This window comes from Narcine bancroftii, chromosome 7 (genome assembly GCF_036971445.1).
Source record: "Narcine bancroftii isolate sNarBan1 chromosome 7, sNarBan1.hap1, whole genome shotgun sequence".
NCBI classification, from domain to species: Eukaryota; Metazoa; Chordata; class Chondrichthyes; order Torpediniformes; family Narcinidae; genus Narcine; species Narcine bancroftii.
In genome coordinates, this window is record NC_091475.1 from 59821141 (window position 1) to 59840811 (window position 19671).

At 39.4% G+C, this 19671-nt stretch overlaps 1 protein-coding gene across 1 annotated transcript in view; it reads left to right on the top strand.

The window, feature by feature from the left end:
• Positions 1 to 19671, top strand: part of LOC138738963 (limbic system-associated membrane protein-like) — a 1544776-nt gene that overhangs the window by 101707 nt on the left and 1423398 nt on the right. Inside the window, exon 2 of the mRNA XM_069890213.1 lies at positions 8504 to 8589. Within this exon, the coding sequence (XP_069746314.1) occupies positions 8577 to 8589 (13 nt within the window). The 5' untranslated portion in view covers positions 8504 to 8576. The remainder of the gene's footprint in view (positions 1 to 8503; positions 8590 to 19671) is intronic.

Consider the following 19671-nt stretch of genomic DNA (forward strand, 5'->3'; position numbering starts at 1 on the left):
ATTTGTGGGAGGAAGGTCATGTTTGACCAATCTGATTGAATTTTTTGAAGAGGTGACTAGGAATGTGGATGAGGGTAGCGCAGTGGATGTTGTCTATATGGACTTCAGTAAGGCCTTCGATAAGGTACCACATGGAAGGTTAGTTAGGAAGGTGCAGTCTTTAGGTATAAATTTTAAGATAGTCAAATGGATTGAACATTGGCTGAAAGGGAGAGGCCAAAGGGTGGTAGTGGATAATTGTCTGTCAGGTTGGAGGTCGGTGACCAGTGGTGTGCCTCAAGGATCTGTATTGGGCCCATTGTTGTTCGTTATATACATTAATGATCTAGATGATGGGGTGGTGAATTGGATTAGTAAATATGCAGACAATACTAAGATAGGTGGAATAGTGGATAATGAAGAAGGTTTTCAAGGATTGCAGAGGGATTTGGGCTGCTTAGAAAAGTGGGCTGAAAAATGGCAGATGGAATTTAATGCTGATAAGTGTGAGGTGCTTCATTTTGGTAAGAAGAATCAGAATAGGACATACGTGGTAAATGGGAGAGCATTGAGAAATACAGAAGAGCAGAAAGATTTAGGAGTAACGGTACATCGTTCCCTGAAGGTAGAAACTCACGTGAATAGGGTGGTGAAGAAGGCTTTTAGTATGCTGGCCTTTATCAATCATTGCATGGAATATAGGAGTTGTGAGGTAATGTTGAGATTGTATAAGACGTTGGTGCGGCCTAATTTGGAGTTCTGTGTGCAGTTCTGGTCGCCTAATTATAGGAAGGATATAAACAGAGTGGAGAGAGTGCAGAGAAGGTTTACCAGAATGTTGCCTGGGTTTAAGCATCTGGAGTATGGGGAGAGATTGGACAGATTGAGTCTTTATTCTTTGGAGCGTAGAAGGTTGAGAGGGGATTTGATAGAAGTATTTAAGATTATGAAAGGGATAGACAGAATGGATGTGGATAGACTATTTCCATTAAGAGGAGGAAAGATTAAAACAAGAGGACATGAGTTAAGAATTAAGGGGCAGAGGTTTAGAGGTAACATGAGGGGAACTTCTTTACTCAGAGAGTGGTAGCCGTGTGGAATGATCTTCCGGGAGAAATAGTGGCGGCGGAGTCAATTGTATTATTTAAGAAAAGGTTGGACAGGTATATGGATGAGAAGAAGATGGAGGGTTATGGGCATTGTGCAGGGAGGTGGGACTAGAAAGGGGTGTTTGGTTCATTGCGGACTAGAAGGGCCTAATGGCCTGTTTCCGTGCTGTAATTGTTATGTTATGTTATGTTAAAATGTGCCTATACTAAAACATTTAATGAAGTTATGGACAAAGAAAATGATAGGTTCTAGGGGTGAATTATCAGCTTTGACTCTGTGGTATAATAATCAACTTATTTCTTTTTCAATACATAATCGAAGTTTATTACATTGGAGATTTAAAGGTGTGGAAAATTTGGGAGATTGTTTTAAAGAAGGTAATGTTTCATCTTTTAATCAGATGAGGGACAGTTATGGTATTGATAAGAACTCTTTGTTTCTTTATTATCAAATTCGATCTTTGGTAAAACATGTGTTTGGTAGAGATATGATTTTACCTGAAATGACTAAATTTGAGACTTTTCTTATGAGGTACCAGAGAAGGGTTATATTTCATTTTTGTATCAAATATTACAGGATGGTATGGATAAAAAGGGTTGGGATAAATCCAAAGGTAAATGGGAAGTGGATATCGTTTTTATTTTTTCCGAGGATGGTTGGTTAGATATTTGTTTTGATAGTGTAACTAGACTGATAAATGCACATTATGCAATGATTAATTATAATTTCTTACATCAATTATACATAACACCTGAAAAACTAAAAAGTATGGTTTTCATGAATCAGATTTGTGTTTTAGATGTGGTAACTCTGTTGGAACTTTTTTTCATGCTGTCTGGTCATGTATCATGGTCATACAATCTTTTTGGAAGAAAATTCAATTATTTTTAGAATACCTGTATAAGATTAAAATATCTTTAGATCCGACAGTATTTTTATTGTGTAGTTTGCAACCTCTGAAAGGTTTGGGATTAGATAAATTTCAACTTGCTTTTGTATATTTTGCTTTATCTGTAGCGAAAAAATTTATTGCTAGTAAGTGGAAAGATACAAATGTGATTGATATTAATAGATGGCATAATGAGATGAAATATTGTTTAATAATGGAAAAAATTACATGTGTTTCGCGTGATAACTATAGTTTTTTAATTAATAAGTGGTTGTTAATTCAGAATATTTACATTTTGATTTACATTGATTAGATCTTAATATGTATGTTTAATTTTTTTCTTATTTGTTTTTTCTTTTCTTTATGGCTCTCCTTAGGAGAGTTTGCTGAAGGGGGGGGTTCTTTTTTTTTCTTTCTTTTTTTTATATATAAAATATAATGTTCATGTTTATGTTTCATTGTTGTATATGTTATTTACTCTCTGTATTTTGAACGAATAAATAAAGTTTTTTAAAAAATGTTGTAATGGTGCCTTTGGCAGCCCCTTGTTAGGTTTAACCACAACCTGATAAATGGGACACATCCTGCAAAAAGTCACAACATCCCTCCTTAAACTAGGCCAATAAAAGTATTTTATTTACTTTATCCACAGTCTTCTTTACTCCAAAATACCCAAGGGTATGCTATGGGCCAAGTTTAAAATTTAATTCCTATATTCTTTAGGAACTACAACCCATTCCTCATTAGCAGGTCTACACTTTCTCATAAGCACATCATATTTAAAATAATATCAAACTGGCACTTTCTCAATTTCCTTTTCAGATATATCTTTATTTCTCACCTCGGTAAGATCAATATCTGTTTTCTGTTTTGCTATCGATTCCTTTCCTTCAAGTTCAACATCAATATCCTGGTATAGAAGAAAAGTTTCTGATAAATCCACACAATCTAAAAAAAACTGTTCTGCATTATTAATGATTTTATTTTCCTTGTCAAGTTTCCTTGCCATGGCCCGAGTCACCACACAGGCTGAATAGATTTCAAAGTCTGTCTTTATCTTATCAATAACTGGCTGCTCTGTCATTTCACCACAAGACCCACTTGACCTTCTGCCAAGTCATTCCCCAAAATCAATGAAACTCCATGTATTGGTAAACTCTCAAATACCAATAGTAACTATCTAATTCATTATTTCTGACTTCAACAATATCCTATGCAAAGATATCGGGTCTGTTTCACCTTCCAAACAACAGATTAAATTTATTTCACCCATGGCAGTTTCATCACCAAACTCCAAAACATTGTTCAACTCAAGTGACTGGGCTGCCCTGTAACTCAAAGTACATTCACTGGCACTTGTGGTGCCCCTTCCTTTACCGAAACCAAATGTTTTGACACAAAATATTTAAACTCATCCCTAATGTTGTCAGCAGATCTGAAACCTTCTTTGTTTCCAGGTCTCTCATCTTTTTGAATATAGACATCTGGTGCAGCCATTTTTTTTTCTTCAGACCAGGTTTTCTACTAAGGGGACCTGAAGGTTTTTCCTTTTTCTGCTTCCCTTCATCTTTAATTCTCATAATATTTCCTGATTTATTTTCCAATGTATGGAGATGAACTACACTAACCTTTTGAAATATTTTATTGGGTATAAACATAACCTTGTGAGTCAGAGCACACTCATCAGCTAACTTAGCAGATTCTTGCCAAGTTCCTACTCTTCTTTCATCAAAGTATGATTTTATATCATTAGGAACACATCTCTTGATTTCTTCAACCAACATCAGTTCTCTTCATCTGTTGTCATATTTCTTTATTTGTTTTGATGTGCACAGTTGGTCAAAGCACACAGATTTTTCATAGGCAAAATCCATATAAGATTGATTCATTAATCTCCAAGTCCTGAATTTTTGTCTGTCAGCTTTAAACACAGCTTTCTTTACAATCTCATAATCACCAGCTTGTGCTGTAGTGAGGGCCGAGTAAACCTGCTGTACTTTCCCTTTAATTACACTTTGTAACATGAGGGATGACTCATCTCATGACCATTTTAAACTTCCAGCTACCATTTCAAAATGTTGAAAGCATTTATCAATTTCACTTTCATCAAATGGAGGAATGAACCTCACCTCTCGACTGACTATAAACTTCTCAATTGGACGAGAAGGTAGAACTCTGCTCTGTGTCTGCTCTGCCTTGAATCTCCTCTGTATATCTTTTTTTCTTCTCCTTTATGTCACCTTTGCCTCTCTGCATCCTCTAACTCAATTTTTTAACTCCATCTATCTTTGCCTTTCTTTTTTCCGCTCCCTCAATTTTTTAAAAAAACTCAATCCTTTCCAACACCAGCTGCTGCTTTAATGGATTTACTCTCAGGTAATTTATCTAATTGCTTCTTCTGCATATCTATATTTGCAGAAATGTCCATCCACTCGAGCTATGTTTTATTTCCTAACAATAATTTCCCTTATCTCCACCTTTCTTATGGATAATTTTCCTTCAGCAAGTCCCAACTGTTGGGCAATATTCAGCAAATCATCCTTTTTTGCCTTCTGCAACTCTGCAGGAGATTACGACTCATTTGATATCCATCACTACTTTTACATATTCACCCAAACCTTTGAATTAACTTCAAAAAATGTAACCGCCCAATCAAAATTTTATTGATCACAAAGCTCCAAATTCTCTGCTGTCTTCTGTAGCACATACAATATAAGCCCCAAAATTTGGTTTAGCTTCAATTAGCTCCAAATGTGGTAAAATTCCAGACAACAAACCCCCAATTTTGTTACGAACTGTGTGTAACGAGCAGCAACAGACAATGAACTAGACAGTGTTTAATTTTAAAGCACTAATTTTATTTCTAACTCAAACTGTAGTCTTAACTCTTAAACCATCCTTAATACTAAATCTATCCCTCTGCGTGTTTATGTGCGTGTGATATATACCCAAACCATTACAGCCCGACCCAAAATCTAGAAAGTTACTTTGAAGTTCAGACTTTTAAATTCAGTGTTGAAGTGTAGGCCTTTGAAATTCGATGCCCAGGATTAATGATGAACTGATGAGAAGACTGGAGTTGTGGCTGCTACAAACTCAAATTCTCCATGTGTTGCCTTTGAAGAAATGTCCATCCACTCGAGCTCTGGTCATAACAATCCTGGTCCTTTTATAGACGAGACTCAAACAAGGTGGCCTCCATGAAGTTTCCAAGACCCTGGCACAAATATCTCCAAATGACCTTCACTGTTAGTCACACTCAAAATGAAGCACTTTGCTTCCCAAAAGGCCCTCCTGGCACAGGTCAACCCACTAAAAAGACCCAATCATTCACAGAGCATGCTTTGCTCTGATTTCCACAAAATGGCTGGCCATGAGAGCTGCTTCAAAAAGCTGCTTTTTCTCCAGCACTCAGAATGTTTCTCCCATGCAAAATGACAGGGTCTTTGCAAATATATCAAACCTGGAACAGACTGTGACAAGCCTTCCCTCAGTTCTTCCAAGGTATCAAATTGTCACTGCACTGTGATTTGTGTTGTGATGGAGCTTGTGTGAAATGATAAATGTTAACAGTGGCCATTCAGTCAGTCCTGTCCATTGCTATCCCTTAATGATCATCCCATTTTACTAAAACGGGAGCTCATAATACATCTTCTGTTTCCTATGTATATATCAGATATGCGAGTCAACCTTGTTTAGAGGGAGGGGTTTGATTAATTGGATTTTTCCTTTTTTTTCTTTTGAGGTATTTTGATGAAATGGGTTTGGTTGGGAAGGGGACATCCAATTTATATTATGTATGATTCAAGTAATGAGAAATACAAATTATCTGTAATTTATTATATTTCAGCCTATGTATTAGATTAATATATGTGTTTTTATTAAACACTCAACATATTTTCAGAAAGATTTGATGAGAAAATGAATCCATGGCTCAAAATGCGATTTAAGGCGGACATGTATGGATTTGCAAGTAAACAAACTTGCAGAGAAACAGAATAATTCCTCAAGGGACTCTGAGTTGAGTAGATGAGCAAATAATTCCTCAAGGGACTCTGAGACGAGTAGATTTTTTTGTCATGCTTTTATGACTCAATCCATTTGTCAATTTTTGTTATTAATCATGTGAGGTGCTTTCTTAATTATAAGCTGTGCCCATGTGGTATCTGGTAAATACTCTTAGGTGGACTGAAGAGGTTTAAGTGATGACCTTTGAGTTCCCAGTGACCTTAAACCATAGACACCATATACTGGATTCACAGCTAAATTTAATCTTACAGTTCTGTTGTATAGTTTGAGAAAGGTGCGTCAGACTCAGTGCAAACAAAATTCAATGAAATCTAAACATTGTAGATCTTCAAATATTAATACATGATGGAGATTCATCCTCAACTAGAAAAGAGCTTCATATGTGTGAGTTATGATACATCTTTGGCTATCAAAGAATTGTATAGCGTGATTGAAGACAGAAACATTTGCAAAATTACTCATGTGGTGATCATTTTTCAGCAAGAATGGATAACGGGAGATACAATTTGCAGATGGCATGAAAGTTAGCATTTTGCGGATCATAAGCTAATTTAGAGGATTTTATTTATTGGCCAAATGGACGTATAAGAGCGCTGTATGTCTATTTTTTTATATATATGTAAAAGGAGCACCCCTCTGGCCTCAACAATAAGCATAGCATTTTGGATACAGTTAGGGGGAACAATTTACCAGGGTCAAGTCGCAGTGGTCATGACTCTGGCACAGAGTCTAGCCCTTCGACTAAGTGAAGAGGAGAGGGATTGTGATTTTGGATTCAATAGTTATGCAAATGGATAGTAGGTTCTGTGAATGAGATTGAAGCTCCTGGATGGTATGCTGCCTCCCAGGTGCAAGGGTCAGGGATGTCTCTGATCGCCTCCATGACATTCTCAAGTGGGAGGGAGAGCAGCCAGATGTCTGGTCCATGTTAGTAGCAATAACTTAGATAGGAGTGGAAATGGTCCTCTAGGGAATATAGAGAGTTAGGAAAGCTGACGAGCAGGTCCTCTCAGGATTGCTGCCTGTGCCATTGCAGCAGTGAGTGTAGGAATAGGAAGTTGTGGCAGGTGAATGTGTGGGTGAGGAGTTTGGGCAGGGGTTCTGATTTGTGGATCATTGGGATCTCTTCTGGGAAAGATCTGACCTGTATAACAAGGAAGGGCTGCATCTGAATTGGAGGGGGACCAATGTCCTGCTGAATCAGTTTGCTCGAACTGTTGGGAAGGCTTTAAGCTTGTTTGGGAGGGGGATGGGAATCAGAATGTGAGGGCAGAGAATAGGGCAAGGGGTGGAAAAGATGATGCAATGTTTCTGTGAGTTTGTGAGGTGGGACAAGCTGGGGAGGATACAAACATGTATCACTGACAAGTTCCCTTCAATTCATTCCATCGTGACTTGGAACACATGAACATTTCAGGGCTGGTATTTCCACTGAATGTAAACCAAAAAGTGTTCATTGGACTAAGTTGTTGCTGATGCTCGTATGGCATGCATGTTTCCTGCCACATATGAACCAATTCTTGCATGCCATCATAAATTAATTCACTTTTGAAGGGACATAAATTAATGGACATTTGCAAACTAAAGATCGAGGAAAGATGTTCAATGACATAGCTCAAGATGGTTGGTCCTATAACAGCAGTGCTGTCCCCAGGTTGTGTAATGTTGGACTTGAGCCAATGGAGAGTTTCCATATAAATCACACTGATTTGTCACCACAATCAAAAGCAGTCTTACCTCTGAAAATCTACTCTTTGATCTACTTTGAAGACCATGCACAAAGATGTCCAATCGGAGTATTATGGAGAATTTAAAAAAAATTGAAGACTATCTTTATTTTAATGCTGATGACCTTGTTTAAAAAAAAACAAGCTGAGCTGGAACATTGACTTGTCTGGTTGAAGATGGTTGGAATTGTTAGTGTTGTTTGGTGAAATATATGTGGAGCCTATTCTTTCTGCAAATGAATAAATGATTTTTGATGCCACAGAGTATTAATCTGATCTGCAGTGCACGAGTCGCTCAGCACCCACGATGTGTGGTATTAGCCCGAGGTGTCAATTGCAGCTTTGCCAACTTGGCACTTTAATCTTTTAGGACATCTTAAGCTGTCAATACCAAATTCTTTCAGGCTCCTCAACTAATCAGGGTTGTGGTGTCAAGGTAAAGGGCCTCCATTGCTACTGGTTTCCTAATATGATCGCTTGGAGCAAACATTGGAAATGTATTGAGCAAAAGTCTGCTTATAATATTTCGACTCCATTCGATTCATTGCCTTGCACTGTTTGTGGAAGAGTCAGAAGTATGTCATTCTTTGAATGATACTGGGCCAGCAGTAAATGTTATTTTTTCCATGATTCACAGAAGTTAAAAGGAGTTTTCAGCTTTGCACGTTTACCAATCAGAAGTGATCAATCTTTTCACAATTTACAAATTGAATAATTAAATCAAGTAACAGAATGTTAATGGTTTTCTCTTTGCTCTTTTCTTTTGTAGGTAAGGTCATTTTGCTTATTAATTGTGGTATTCTTCAGCATGTGGCAAGATTGGTCGAAGAGTTCATTCTTGTATGCTCTGTGTTGGTAAGTGAGAAGGAAATTATATTTTGCCTACGATGTTATTACTGATAAGTACCACATTGGATCGCCGTTCATCTGATATTTTGTGACTTCTGCTCATATCAAAATAGACATCTATTTTGGCCATGGACAAATTGGAATGAATTGAATTTGGTTGCACTTGGCTAGACTTTCATGAGGTCTGTGTAGAATATGGCAATGGTCTTTGCCACTGAAATTATGAGCAGGTGGGATCTTGTATAAATTCAATTTGAGATCATTTCTCCAATTGGAGTTACAATTCACAAGAATGCAATGTTTTTGTTTGTTTGTCCTGTCCTTTATTACTATTAGATTTAAGTAAAATTGGAGTTTATAGTGTGTGTCTGTTAATAACAAGGAAAATGACCGACTGTTTGCAATATAGACAGTGATATAATTAGATGTTTTAAATATTTTTTTCCATCATTTCATGTGCAAGCAAAGGAGACAGATGATGTTCACCACGATAAATTACAGCCTAAAAATATGAGAATTGTATTTTATACTGCGCACAATCTGAGAGCAAATGTGAGAAACTGAAAGTGATCGTCACCTTCTGAATCAGGAAGCGAGAGAAACGCTACCTGCTGCAGTTGAGCAGTATCACAGAGTTAACGGCACTGATGACTGCCACCAGCGCAAAGGGGACCAATTTGCAGGTGTGGGATGAGAAAATATTGCAAGGTGCAAGAATTTTGTAAGTCATTATTATTTAATGGTACTCTGCCCACTTGCAGTGCATTCATTGTGATCAGTGTAAATAAGGAACTGAATATATGCCACAAGGGTTATTTTCAAATGGTATCTGTGAATATTCTCTGTAATGTATGTTCAGAATTACATTCCTGCATCATTAACATTTTCAAGACTCGCCAGTTTTCTCCTGCAGACAACAAGTCTTCTGTCGGCACTGCAAATAAGGCACATTAATGCCTGCTTCCTTCTGACACATTTTAAAAAGTTGAACTTGGCCTTGCAGGAGATTGAGAAGTTAATTAGTCTCTCATCCTGAAGAGCTGGAGAGCTGAGAGGTGCTCTGCTATTTTTCTCAAGGTTATGTTTTGGAGATAGTAGGCCTTGAAAAGACATGCATTTCTTTTAGTTCTCATAGCTATACATAATCAAGGATTGAACTACAACATAAACTAACCTCTTCAGTCCTCATGACTGGCTTGCTTTGTGTTCTCAACTTGGGTTGCACACCATCATTCACTTCTTGTGATTCATCAATAGCTCCTTCATTGATTTATCACGTGGCATTCATGTGGAAGGGGAAATGGAAACTGGAAGATTTTATCTTAGCTCTTTGTCACTCAGTGATCAAATTGAAATGTGGATATGGGAGAAAGTATTGTTGCATTTACATCAGTGGTTCTTAATCTTTTTCTTTCCACTCACATCCCACTTTAAGTTATCCCTATGCCATCGGTGCTCTGTGATGAGTCAGGGATTGCTTAAGGTGGTATTTGAGTGGGAAGGGAAGGTTAAGAACCACTGCTACAATCACCCAATTGTTACTGAAATATTTTGCTTGAGAAAAATTGTCATTGGCCCATTTCCTTTGGAGTTATGAAGCCATGCAAATAATGTGTCAATTAGGGATGATTAAAACAGTAGTTTTCACACTTTTTCTTTCCACCCAAATACCACCTTAAGCAGTCCTTAATTAATCACAGAGCACCTATGGCATAGGGAATACTTAAAATGGCATGTGAGTGGAAAGAAAAAGGTTGAGAACCACTGATGAATATCATTCTAGTGGTCAATATAAAACAACATTCATTCAACACTTTATTGTGTATCAATGCCACTGACATGAGGATTCCCTCATAATGCAAAGGGCCCTAAAATTCCTGGCTGATCCTTGGCAACTTTTCAATTTTGTTCTGCTGCTTGACTCCATGTACAAATGTGGCTTCAGCCCACCTTTTGTGGTTTTTCTTGGTACAGGAACAGCAATTGTGTGGAGGCAAGTATTCTTCGTAAATATTTTTTTTCAAAAAAGGGAAATATCTTTATTTTAGATGAATTATCTGTAAATGATTTTATATAACTTTGTTTTAATTTGTACATCTTCGAAGCCTACATTTTTATCTTTCAGAGTTTTTGTTTTGCATTCTTTTGATGATTCTTGAATCTTTCTGGAAATCAAGATATTTTAAAGATATTTTTAGCTTTTGACAGGCTTGATAACCAGCTACGCCGAGGTGTGTTCAAGTTCAAGTTTATTTGTCATCTGATTGTACCAGAACAGCCCAACTAAACAGCATTTTCCAATAGATTTAACACATATACAGACAAATGATACACACACACAAACACACACATTGCATGTGTTTATATATTAAAATAAATATTATCAAGTCACAGAGAGTTGTTTTAGACCCAACGAACAGACAACATACCTGGTCGGGTACTGAAGGACTGCGCCCAGCAATTAATGGAGGTCTTGATGGACTTCTTCAGCAGCTCACTGCAGCAGTTCTTTGTCACGCAGATTTCAAGATGGCAATGTGATAATGGGATGCATCTAAGCACACGTGCCAAAGATGCTGAACCCATTTCAATTCACCTATAGAAGATGATGATGCTACAGCCTTGTTCCTCCATTCATTCTGAGCCATCTGGATATTACACTGTGTCCACCAGGCTGCTGTTCATTGACTTCAGCTCAGTGTTTAATACCACAGAGGCTGACGGAAAACTGTCTTCGTTGGGACTCGACCCCATCTCTGTAACTGGATTCTGGACAGACCACAGTCTATCTGGATTGGTAGTAGAACATTGAGCACCTCAGGTCTGTGTCATCAGCCCGCTCCTGCTCGCGATACTGATACATGACTACTTCACTAGATCCAGCACCAATGGTGTCATCAAGTTTGCAGATGACACAAGAATAATTGGCCTCATCAACAACAACGATGAGTTGCCCGGCAGAGAAGAGGTGGAAACTCCTGTGAAATGGTGCTAGAAAAACAACCTGAGTCTCAACTCTGATAAGACAAAGGAGATGATCATCGTCTTCAGGAGGATGAGGAATAACCACCCTCCATTATACATGAATAACTCTGCAGTTGAGAGAATGGAGAGCACCAAGTTCCTTGGAATTCTCTTAACTAGTGACCTACATGGACACACAACATCTCTTCACTTGTCAGGAAGGAGTGACAGCATTTCCTGAGAAGTCTAAAGCAGGCAAGGCTAGCGGCCACAATCATGTTACCCAGCTCTGGAATGGTCACTGCAGAGAAATGGATTGGAGATCAATCCAGAGGACCATAAATGTGGCAGAGAGGATCACTAGAGTCTTCCTGTCCCCTTCCCATCGCTGTGATCTACCAGAATCGATGTCTGAAGAGGATGCACAGAATCACAAGACCCTTGCCCCAGCTCCACACACAGTGTCTTTCAACTAATCCCACCAGAAAAGAAATGCAGGTGTATTAGAACCAGAACCACCAGGCTGAGGAACAGTATCTTCCCATGGGCAGTGAGAATGCCAAAGAAACTTCTCACACTAAACCCCCAAGACTCTCGTATTAATAAAACAATTATTATTTATTTATCTATGTATGAATACGTGTGTGTGTGTGTGTGTGTGTGTGTGTGTGTGTGTGTGTGTGTGTGTGTGTGTGTGTGTGTGTACATTGTTTATCAGAATGTGTATTATATCTGGTTGTGTGTCTGCATGTTTTGTACCAAGTACCAGAGAACTGGGGTTGTATTTGTGTCAATATAAACTTGACTTTTAGCATTCATTCAGCAGTTTCACTGCCCGTGGGAACATGGATGCCAAAGATGTTCCAACTGTGTCACATGTCAGGCTTATTCTGGACACAGGATGCCTCCCATCATCCACGACTTTCTTTCTGGGTTATGTAATGATCCAAGAATGCTCAAAGTCCAATCTCTTCTCAGCTTCTTGGCACTGGGCATCTGCGCTGCACTCGGCAGCAACAGTGCACCTTTAAAAGGTGTCGATATAATTACTGCAACAATTGCCTCACCGCTGGCAACAAGCTCTTGCCTTTGAGGCAATTAATTTTGGAAGAAAATATATAGATACCAGTTAGTACAGATGGATACGATTCAACAAATAACCTCAAATTTAATCTACTTAATTTCCTGAAGGTATGAGGGAGATAGAGCTTGGAGAGCACAAAAGCATTTCATTTATTTTTCATCAGCCATCCAAAAATATGAAATAAAATTGTATGATAAAGCCGGATAGAGCTTTGGCTGGACACTTGCTTGACCTCAGAATCACCTTTCACAGCCCTCATACATGCACATTCAAGTGACCAAGATGCAGAGGGCTAATCTCACTGGCATTCTGCACTCTTGAGTCAAGATGGAAGGTTTCGGAGATTTTTGTTCAGGAGTTTTATGTAGAAGCCCCAGCTCCTGAACACACTGATTGCCCTTGTCCAAGAGCCATGGATAATCATCTTTTGGATCGATGGATAAACTGAAGAAAATTAAAACTCAGCATGGCGAGTAATTACAAATATCCTTGTTAATAATGTGCTCATGATTTCCATACCCCGTGTTCCATATTGCACTACTGGGCAATTGTCCAAGCTTGGCCTCCATAGCAAGCTCCATGTGCAGTGCAGTGAGAGAGCATGGTACCAAATCTTGTCTGTCACTCTGTTACATCTTTGACTGTTGGATACATCTGTTCAATTGGCTGAATGCTACAATAGCAAGTGTGGTTTGGGCCATGTGTTGAACCGCAATGAAAATACTGGGTGAATTTCTATGGTTCCTATTTTAAAAGAGTATTGTAGCTCTTGGAAATATGTATTATATAGTAGATTCAGTAGGATATTACTGGGAATGAAAGGTCCATTCATGAAGATAGAATTTAAATAATAGCAAGTTCTACAAGAGCAACAAAGCCTTGAGAATAGTCAATGGAAGATTATAAAGTTGTAAACGTTGATAGATACATTTCCAATTTATAGATTTGGAGCTTTAATGCCAAAGAGTATGAACTTCAAATGATGAAACAAGAAGAAAAAATAGGAGAAATTTAAGAATGTTGTTGACAAATATTTTTGAAGATGATTTGGAAGAGAACATTTCATATTATTGAAAACTATTCTGTTGAGGGCAGTGAAAATATATTTTGCAAGCAAAAGTACAGAGGTGGATTTTTATTTAATGATACGGCAGAAGCTCCTAATTCTAAATTGATAACATTTACACCAGACATTTGGTTCTGTTGAAATAATCAACCTTGTCAGTTTATCCTTTCAAAAAGATGCATATAAGGAAATCAGAGCAGAATATTGCATCTTTCAGGGAAACATTGTATTACTGACTTTCATTTTGTCTCGCTGCCTCACAAACTGAACATTTTACATAATGGCTGTTCAATCAATTACTTTGTACTTTTAGACCATAAAACAATGACATCAGAGCAGAAATAGGCAATTCAGCCCACTGAGTCCACCCCACCATTTCTCCACTCTGGCCCACTGCCTGACCTTCTCATATCCTTTGATGCCCTGGCTAATCAAGAACCTATCATTCTCTGCCTTGAATATACCCATTGACATGGCCTCTACAAACCACCTGTGACCACAAATTTCACAGATTTATCACTTTTTGCCTAACAAAACTCCTTTGCATCTCTGTTGTAAACAAACAACATTCAATCCTGAAGTTATCCTCTTGTCTTAGACTCTCCCCTCATGGAAAATAACATTTCTATATCTTTTCTGTCCATGCCTTTCAACAGTCAAGCTATTTCAATGAGATTCCCCCTCTTCTCCTAAATTCCAAAGAGGACAGGCCAGGAGTTGTCAAATCCTCCTCATATGATAATCCTTTCATTCCAGGAATTGTCCATGTCAAGCCTCTCTGAACTCTCTCCAAAGTCCGCACATCCTTTCTTCAATGAGGAGCCCCAAAACCACTCACAATCCTTGAAGTGAGGTCTCGCCAATGCCTTACAAAGCCTCAATATCACATCCCTGCTCCGATAGTCTATTCCTCTTGAAATGAACACCAAGATTGCATTTGCCTTCTTCGCCACTGACTCAACCTACAAGTTTAAGCTATCATGCTTGAGGACTCCAGGTTCCTTCGCATCTGGGAATTTTCAGTTTTCTCCACATTCTGCTCGTCTTTGTTTTCCTACCAACATCATGACTGTCCACTTTCTGACATTTATATTTAATTTGCCACTTCTCTGCCCCTTCACCTCAGCTAAACCCTTCCACAGCCTCGCTGTTTCCTCAACTCAACCTGCTCCTCCACCTACCTTCGGATTATCGGCAAACTCAGCCACAAAGCCACAAATTCCATAATCCAAATCCTTAAAATACATCATAAAAAGAATGGCCCCCCAAACACTGACTCCTGTGGAACACCCCTAACTGAAGGCAGCAACTCAGAATATGATTCAAGATTCCCTTATTCTCATGAATAGTAAATAACATGTAATTTTGCACTGAATAACTGCCAGAAGGCAGACGTAGAGTCACCGTTACTGTCGCCCAGCACTGCTTACTATATGAGAGAAAGAGAATCAAAAGAGAGTCCATTCAGAGTCACTTAGCATCTGTGGATTTGTGTCCAGGACTTGCAGCTTCTGCAGCTGGCACAGACCTCCATTCGATTCATCAATAACCCAAGCTCCAGATCCAAACCTCCAACATGATCAGGAGGCTTTCAGTGTCCAAGACACTTCTGGAGCTCACCTTGCCCTCAGCACCCTTTCGAATCTCAGCTCTGAGACCTGGGTATCACGATCCAGTCTCCAGCAGCCCACAGCTTGCAGGTCCCTCTGCTGCTAAGCCCCTTGCTAATCTGCCGCTTTGGTCTCTGTCCTTGTAGGATTGTCTCACCTGCTTCTCCTTCTCAATGGGATGTGTTCTTCCCATTTCTGGTGCCCTGTGCTGTCTGCTGTACCCAGCAGTCTACATCCCCTCATGGCCACTCCCAAACGAAGGTGCTTCCATCTTCGGCATGGACCCATTGATCACTGTATTCTGATGCTCTCCTTCCTGCCAATCAGCCACTACTCTGCCCATGTTCACATGTTTCCTGTTTTAACAGAGACCTTTATCTTGTTAAGTAACCTCATGAATGTCATAGAAACATAGAAGATAGGACCAGGAGTAGGTCATTCGGCCCTTCGAGCCTGCTCCGCCATTCAATGAGATCATGGCTGATCTTAAAGTTCAGTACCCTGTCCCCGCCTTCTCTCCATAACCCCTAATTCCCTTATACTGAAGAAATATATCTGATTCCCTCTTAAATATATTCAATGAACCTGCCTCTACTGCTCTCTGTGGCAATGAATTCCACAGATTCACCACACTCTGGGGAAAGAAATTCCTCCTCATTTCGGTCCTAAATTGTTTGCCTATTGTCCTCAAACCATGGCCCTGGGTTCTGGACTCCCCCACCATAGGAAACATCCCTTCCGCATCCATTCTGTCCAGTCCTGCCAGAATTTTATATGTCTCTATGAGATCCCCTCTCAATCTTCTAAACTCCAACGAGTACTATCCCAAATTGTGCAATCTTTCCTCATAAGTTATTCCTGCCATTCCAGGTATCAGCCTGGTGAATCGCCTTTGCACTCCCTCCATTGCAAGAACATCCTTCCTAAGATAAGGCGACCAAAACTGCACACAATACTCCAGGTGTGGTCTCACCAAGGCTCTGTACTGCTGCAGTAAGGTATCCTTATTCCTATTCTCAAACCCTCTTGATATGTCAAAGCCCTTCTTAACATTGTTACGAGCCCAGAGGACCCCAAATCGCAGCAGCAATAGAAATTCACCAAGACAAAAGGTTACTTAAACAAAAATTACTTTTAATTATCTTTAAACATGAAAACAGAATCACATTTTAACTTATCACTATTAACTTACCTAACTTAACCCCCTTCTAATTCTAAGTGCACATGTATGTAACATGTATGTAAGTTCAGAAAAGTTCTTTGGTTCACAGTCCAACTCAATCCTCCAAGTTCACTGGTTGGAGGCAATTCTTATACTGGGCACAGAATTTAACATTTATAAAGTTCACCAGGCTTTGGTGCTTCAAAGGTAAATGGTTACCGCTCAGGAAGGTTCTTGTTGGTTTTCAGAGAGACTTGTTATTCCAGGACATTCACAACTGATGTACTTCCACCAGCCACATCAGTGTCTTGCTGATGAAACTTGCCCCCTCAGGGTTCTCCAGATGATAACCTCTTTCCTTCAGGTCACCACAGCGTTCCTTTTTGTTTCTCTTATTCAAAGTGAAATGTTAGACAGCCAGACCTCTCCTCTTGTATGAACCACAAGGGCTTGCCAGCTTGTCCTGTTCCAGTCCCAGCTCTGTAACACTGTAGAATGATTTCCCTCTCTCTCTCTCTCTCTCTCTCTCTCTCTCTCTCTCTCTCTCTCTCTCTCTCTCTCTCTCTCTCTCTCTCTCTCTCTTTCTCCCTCTCTGAGAGAAAGCCTGTTTGACTCTCTCTGCTTGCAGAACCACATGACCCTCAGAACAACTCCAAACAATCTGTGGCTCCAACAAGATCTTTCATCTGTTGCCTTTTGTAAACAACAATCCATTAGTGAAGTCTCTTGAGGACTCTTCAAAGATCTGTTTTAAAGTGCTTGTATGTAACCTACTCTAACAAATCTTTCCTAATTTATCACCCAAAAACTTATCTAGATACGCTGTCACCACATCCACTGCATCTCCCTTATCCAGCCTCCTTGTTACTTCTCCAGAAAATTCAAATTGGTTTGTCAAGCGAGATTTTCCCATAGGAAATCATGCTGGCTTTAGCCGATCTTGACATGGGCCTCCAAATGCTCCATAAACTCAGCCGTGACAATCAACTCGCAACATCTTGCCAACCATTAATGTCAGGCTAACCGGCCTATAATTTCATTTTGCTGCTTCCCTTCCTTCAGGATAGGGGGGAGGGGTGGGTGACATTGCGATGTTCTAGGCATCCAAGACCACACCATAGAACATTGATTCCTGAAAAATCATCACCAATGCCAACACAATCTCCACCACGACCTTTCTCCAGACCAGAGGATGCAATCCATCTGGTCCACAGGACTACTCCATCCTTTGACCATTCAGTTTTTCAAGTATTTTTCCCCTTGGAAAAGTGCACTCACTTCCCTTCCCTGATACCCCTTTAACATCTGGCACATTGCTGTCTTCCACAATGACATTATGTTTCAACAAATTAGTGTATCAAAATAAAATTGAACAATGGTTCAAAAGATATTTTAATATTGAGAATTTTCCTTGGGCATAGTGCCATGTTCTGTGATCCTCCCACCAAAATCTTGCTCTTCCACCTGGGCCAATTCTATACTGGCTCAGGTTATTAATTGTAATCTTAACAAGTTTGGCTTGGTCAATGGTGAACACAACTGACCTCTGGCATTATTTCTTGGAGGGAGGTATCGTATAAGCAGAAAAATTGAGAGGTTTGGAAAAGGAAAAAGAAGAATTGCATTCAAGATTGCAGCCAGGCAGCTGAAAGATAAACACCACGCTCTAAGTTCTTCGTTCTCAGCAAATCTGGAACAGAGGATAGTGTCTTCATGGGAAATATTGAAGTGGAAAAGGGGAATGCATGATAATTATAATATCCTTTCTACAAATATTATAGCGATACTATTACACTGGGTAATGTTCAACTCTTTAATTGACTTAATTCAGATAGCTCAAAGCTTAAATTTCCAAATTTTTTCAATCTAATTGACCTATAGGTCTTTGATAAATTTAATTGGATTACTTTTGAAATCAAATGATATAGTGATTTAAAATAATGATTGAAGGGGGATCATCTTCCTCCAGCAAGAATTCATTATCCATCCTTTTTTCATTTGCATTCCCAGTTCCAGATGAATGACCTGACAGTGACTGGGTGCAGTTTCTGAGTCTGGTCTCGCCTGAGGAATGATAAAGAAAGAAAATGCCTTCAGGCCACAAGTTCTCTGTGGTAATTTCAGGAACAATGCAGAACATTGACAAAGTGAGCCAAAAGAATCCAATGAATAAGAAATGAAATTCTCCCAATTCCCCTCATTAAGGGCCACATGTTTAGTACCATAATAATGTGATAATCTCCTTGTTCAAAAGTGTATCTCCTTCAACCGCTCTACCTTTGCAATGTTTTTGGCTGCTTTCAGGTGGCCAGAATACCCGACTGTAAAGCCACCTATTCTACCCCAATGTGGCTCTTGGGTGGCCACCTGAAAGTGGAGAACCCGGCCAGGTGGAGCACTGGCCTAACCCTCCACCTGTAGGTATAATCTCTGGCTCGGAGAATCCCCCGTTGCACCTGAAAGCAGCAGTGGAACTACGACCACAGTCGACAGGAGCCGCGTTCATTCAAGTGACAGAAAGGCATCTTCTCCGCGGCCACCTGAACATGCCAGCTGCACTCCCCCAGCAGCGTCTGCCGATGCATTATCTGCTTCCGAGCACCTGAAAGCAGCTTTTCAAAGCACTCAGCATGGTTAGCGTAACACTGTTAGAGCACTAGCGATCGGGATTGAGGTGGGGTTATAATCCAGCACTGCCTGTAAAGAATTTGTTTGTTCTCTCTCTGACTGAGTGAGTTTTGCCGTAGGTTAAGTGGGTGTAATTGGGCGGTACAGACTCATGGGCCGAAATGGCTTGTTACCGTGCAGCACGTCTACATTTAAAATTTAAGAATATTTGCCACCTGTCATTCTTCCTTCAGAAGCTTTGTGTCGAAGCTGTCACATAATGTGCATTGAAGAAGCTGACTTTTGTGCAAGGGAAACTGATTATAATGGGATTATTAAACTCCAGATTGTAGCTTGGAGATGTGCAGAATTTGATGTATAACTGGCAATCTCAGAAATAGAGAGGATATTTTTTTGAGAGTGAACAGACAGCTGTATCTGTAACATGATACTTCGCTCCATTAACAGCATTGGAATCAGAGGTTTGTATGATTTTTGTACTGTCGAAAAATGGCCCATGTGTTCACTCGTGTAGGAATGGTTATAACATTAAAAAAGTAATGAATGTAATTATGGGAGACAAAGGAGGAGATTG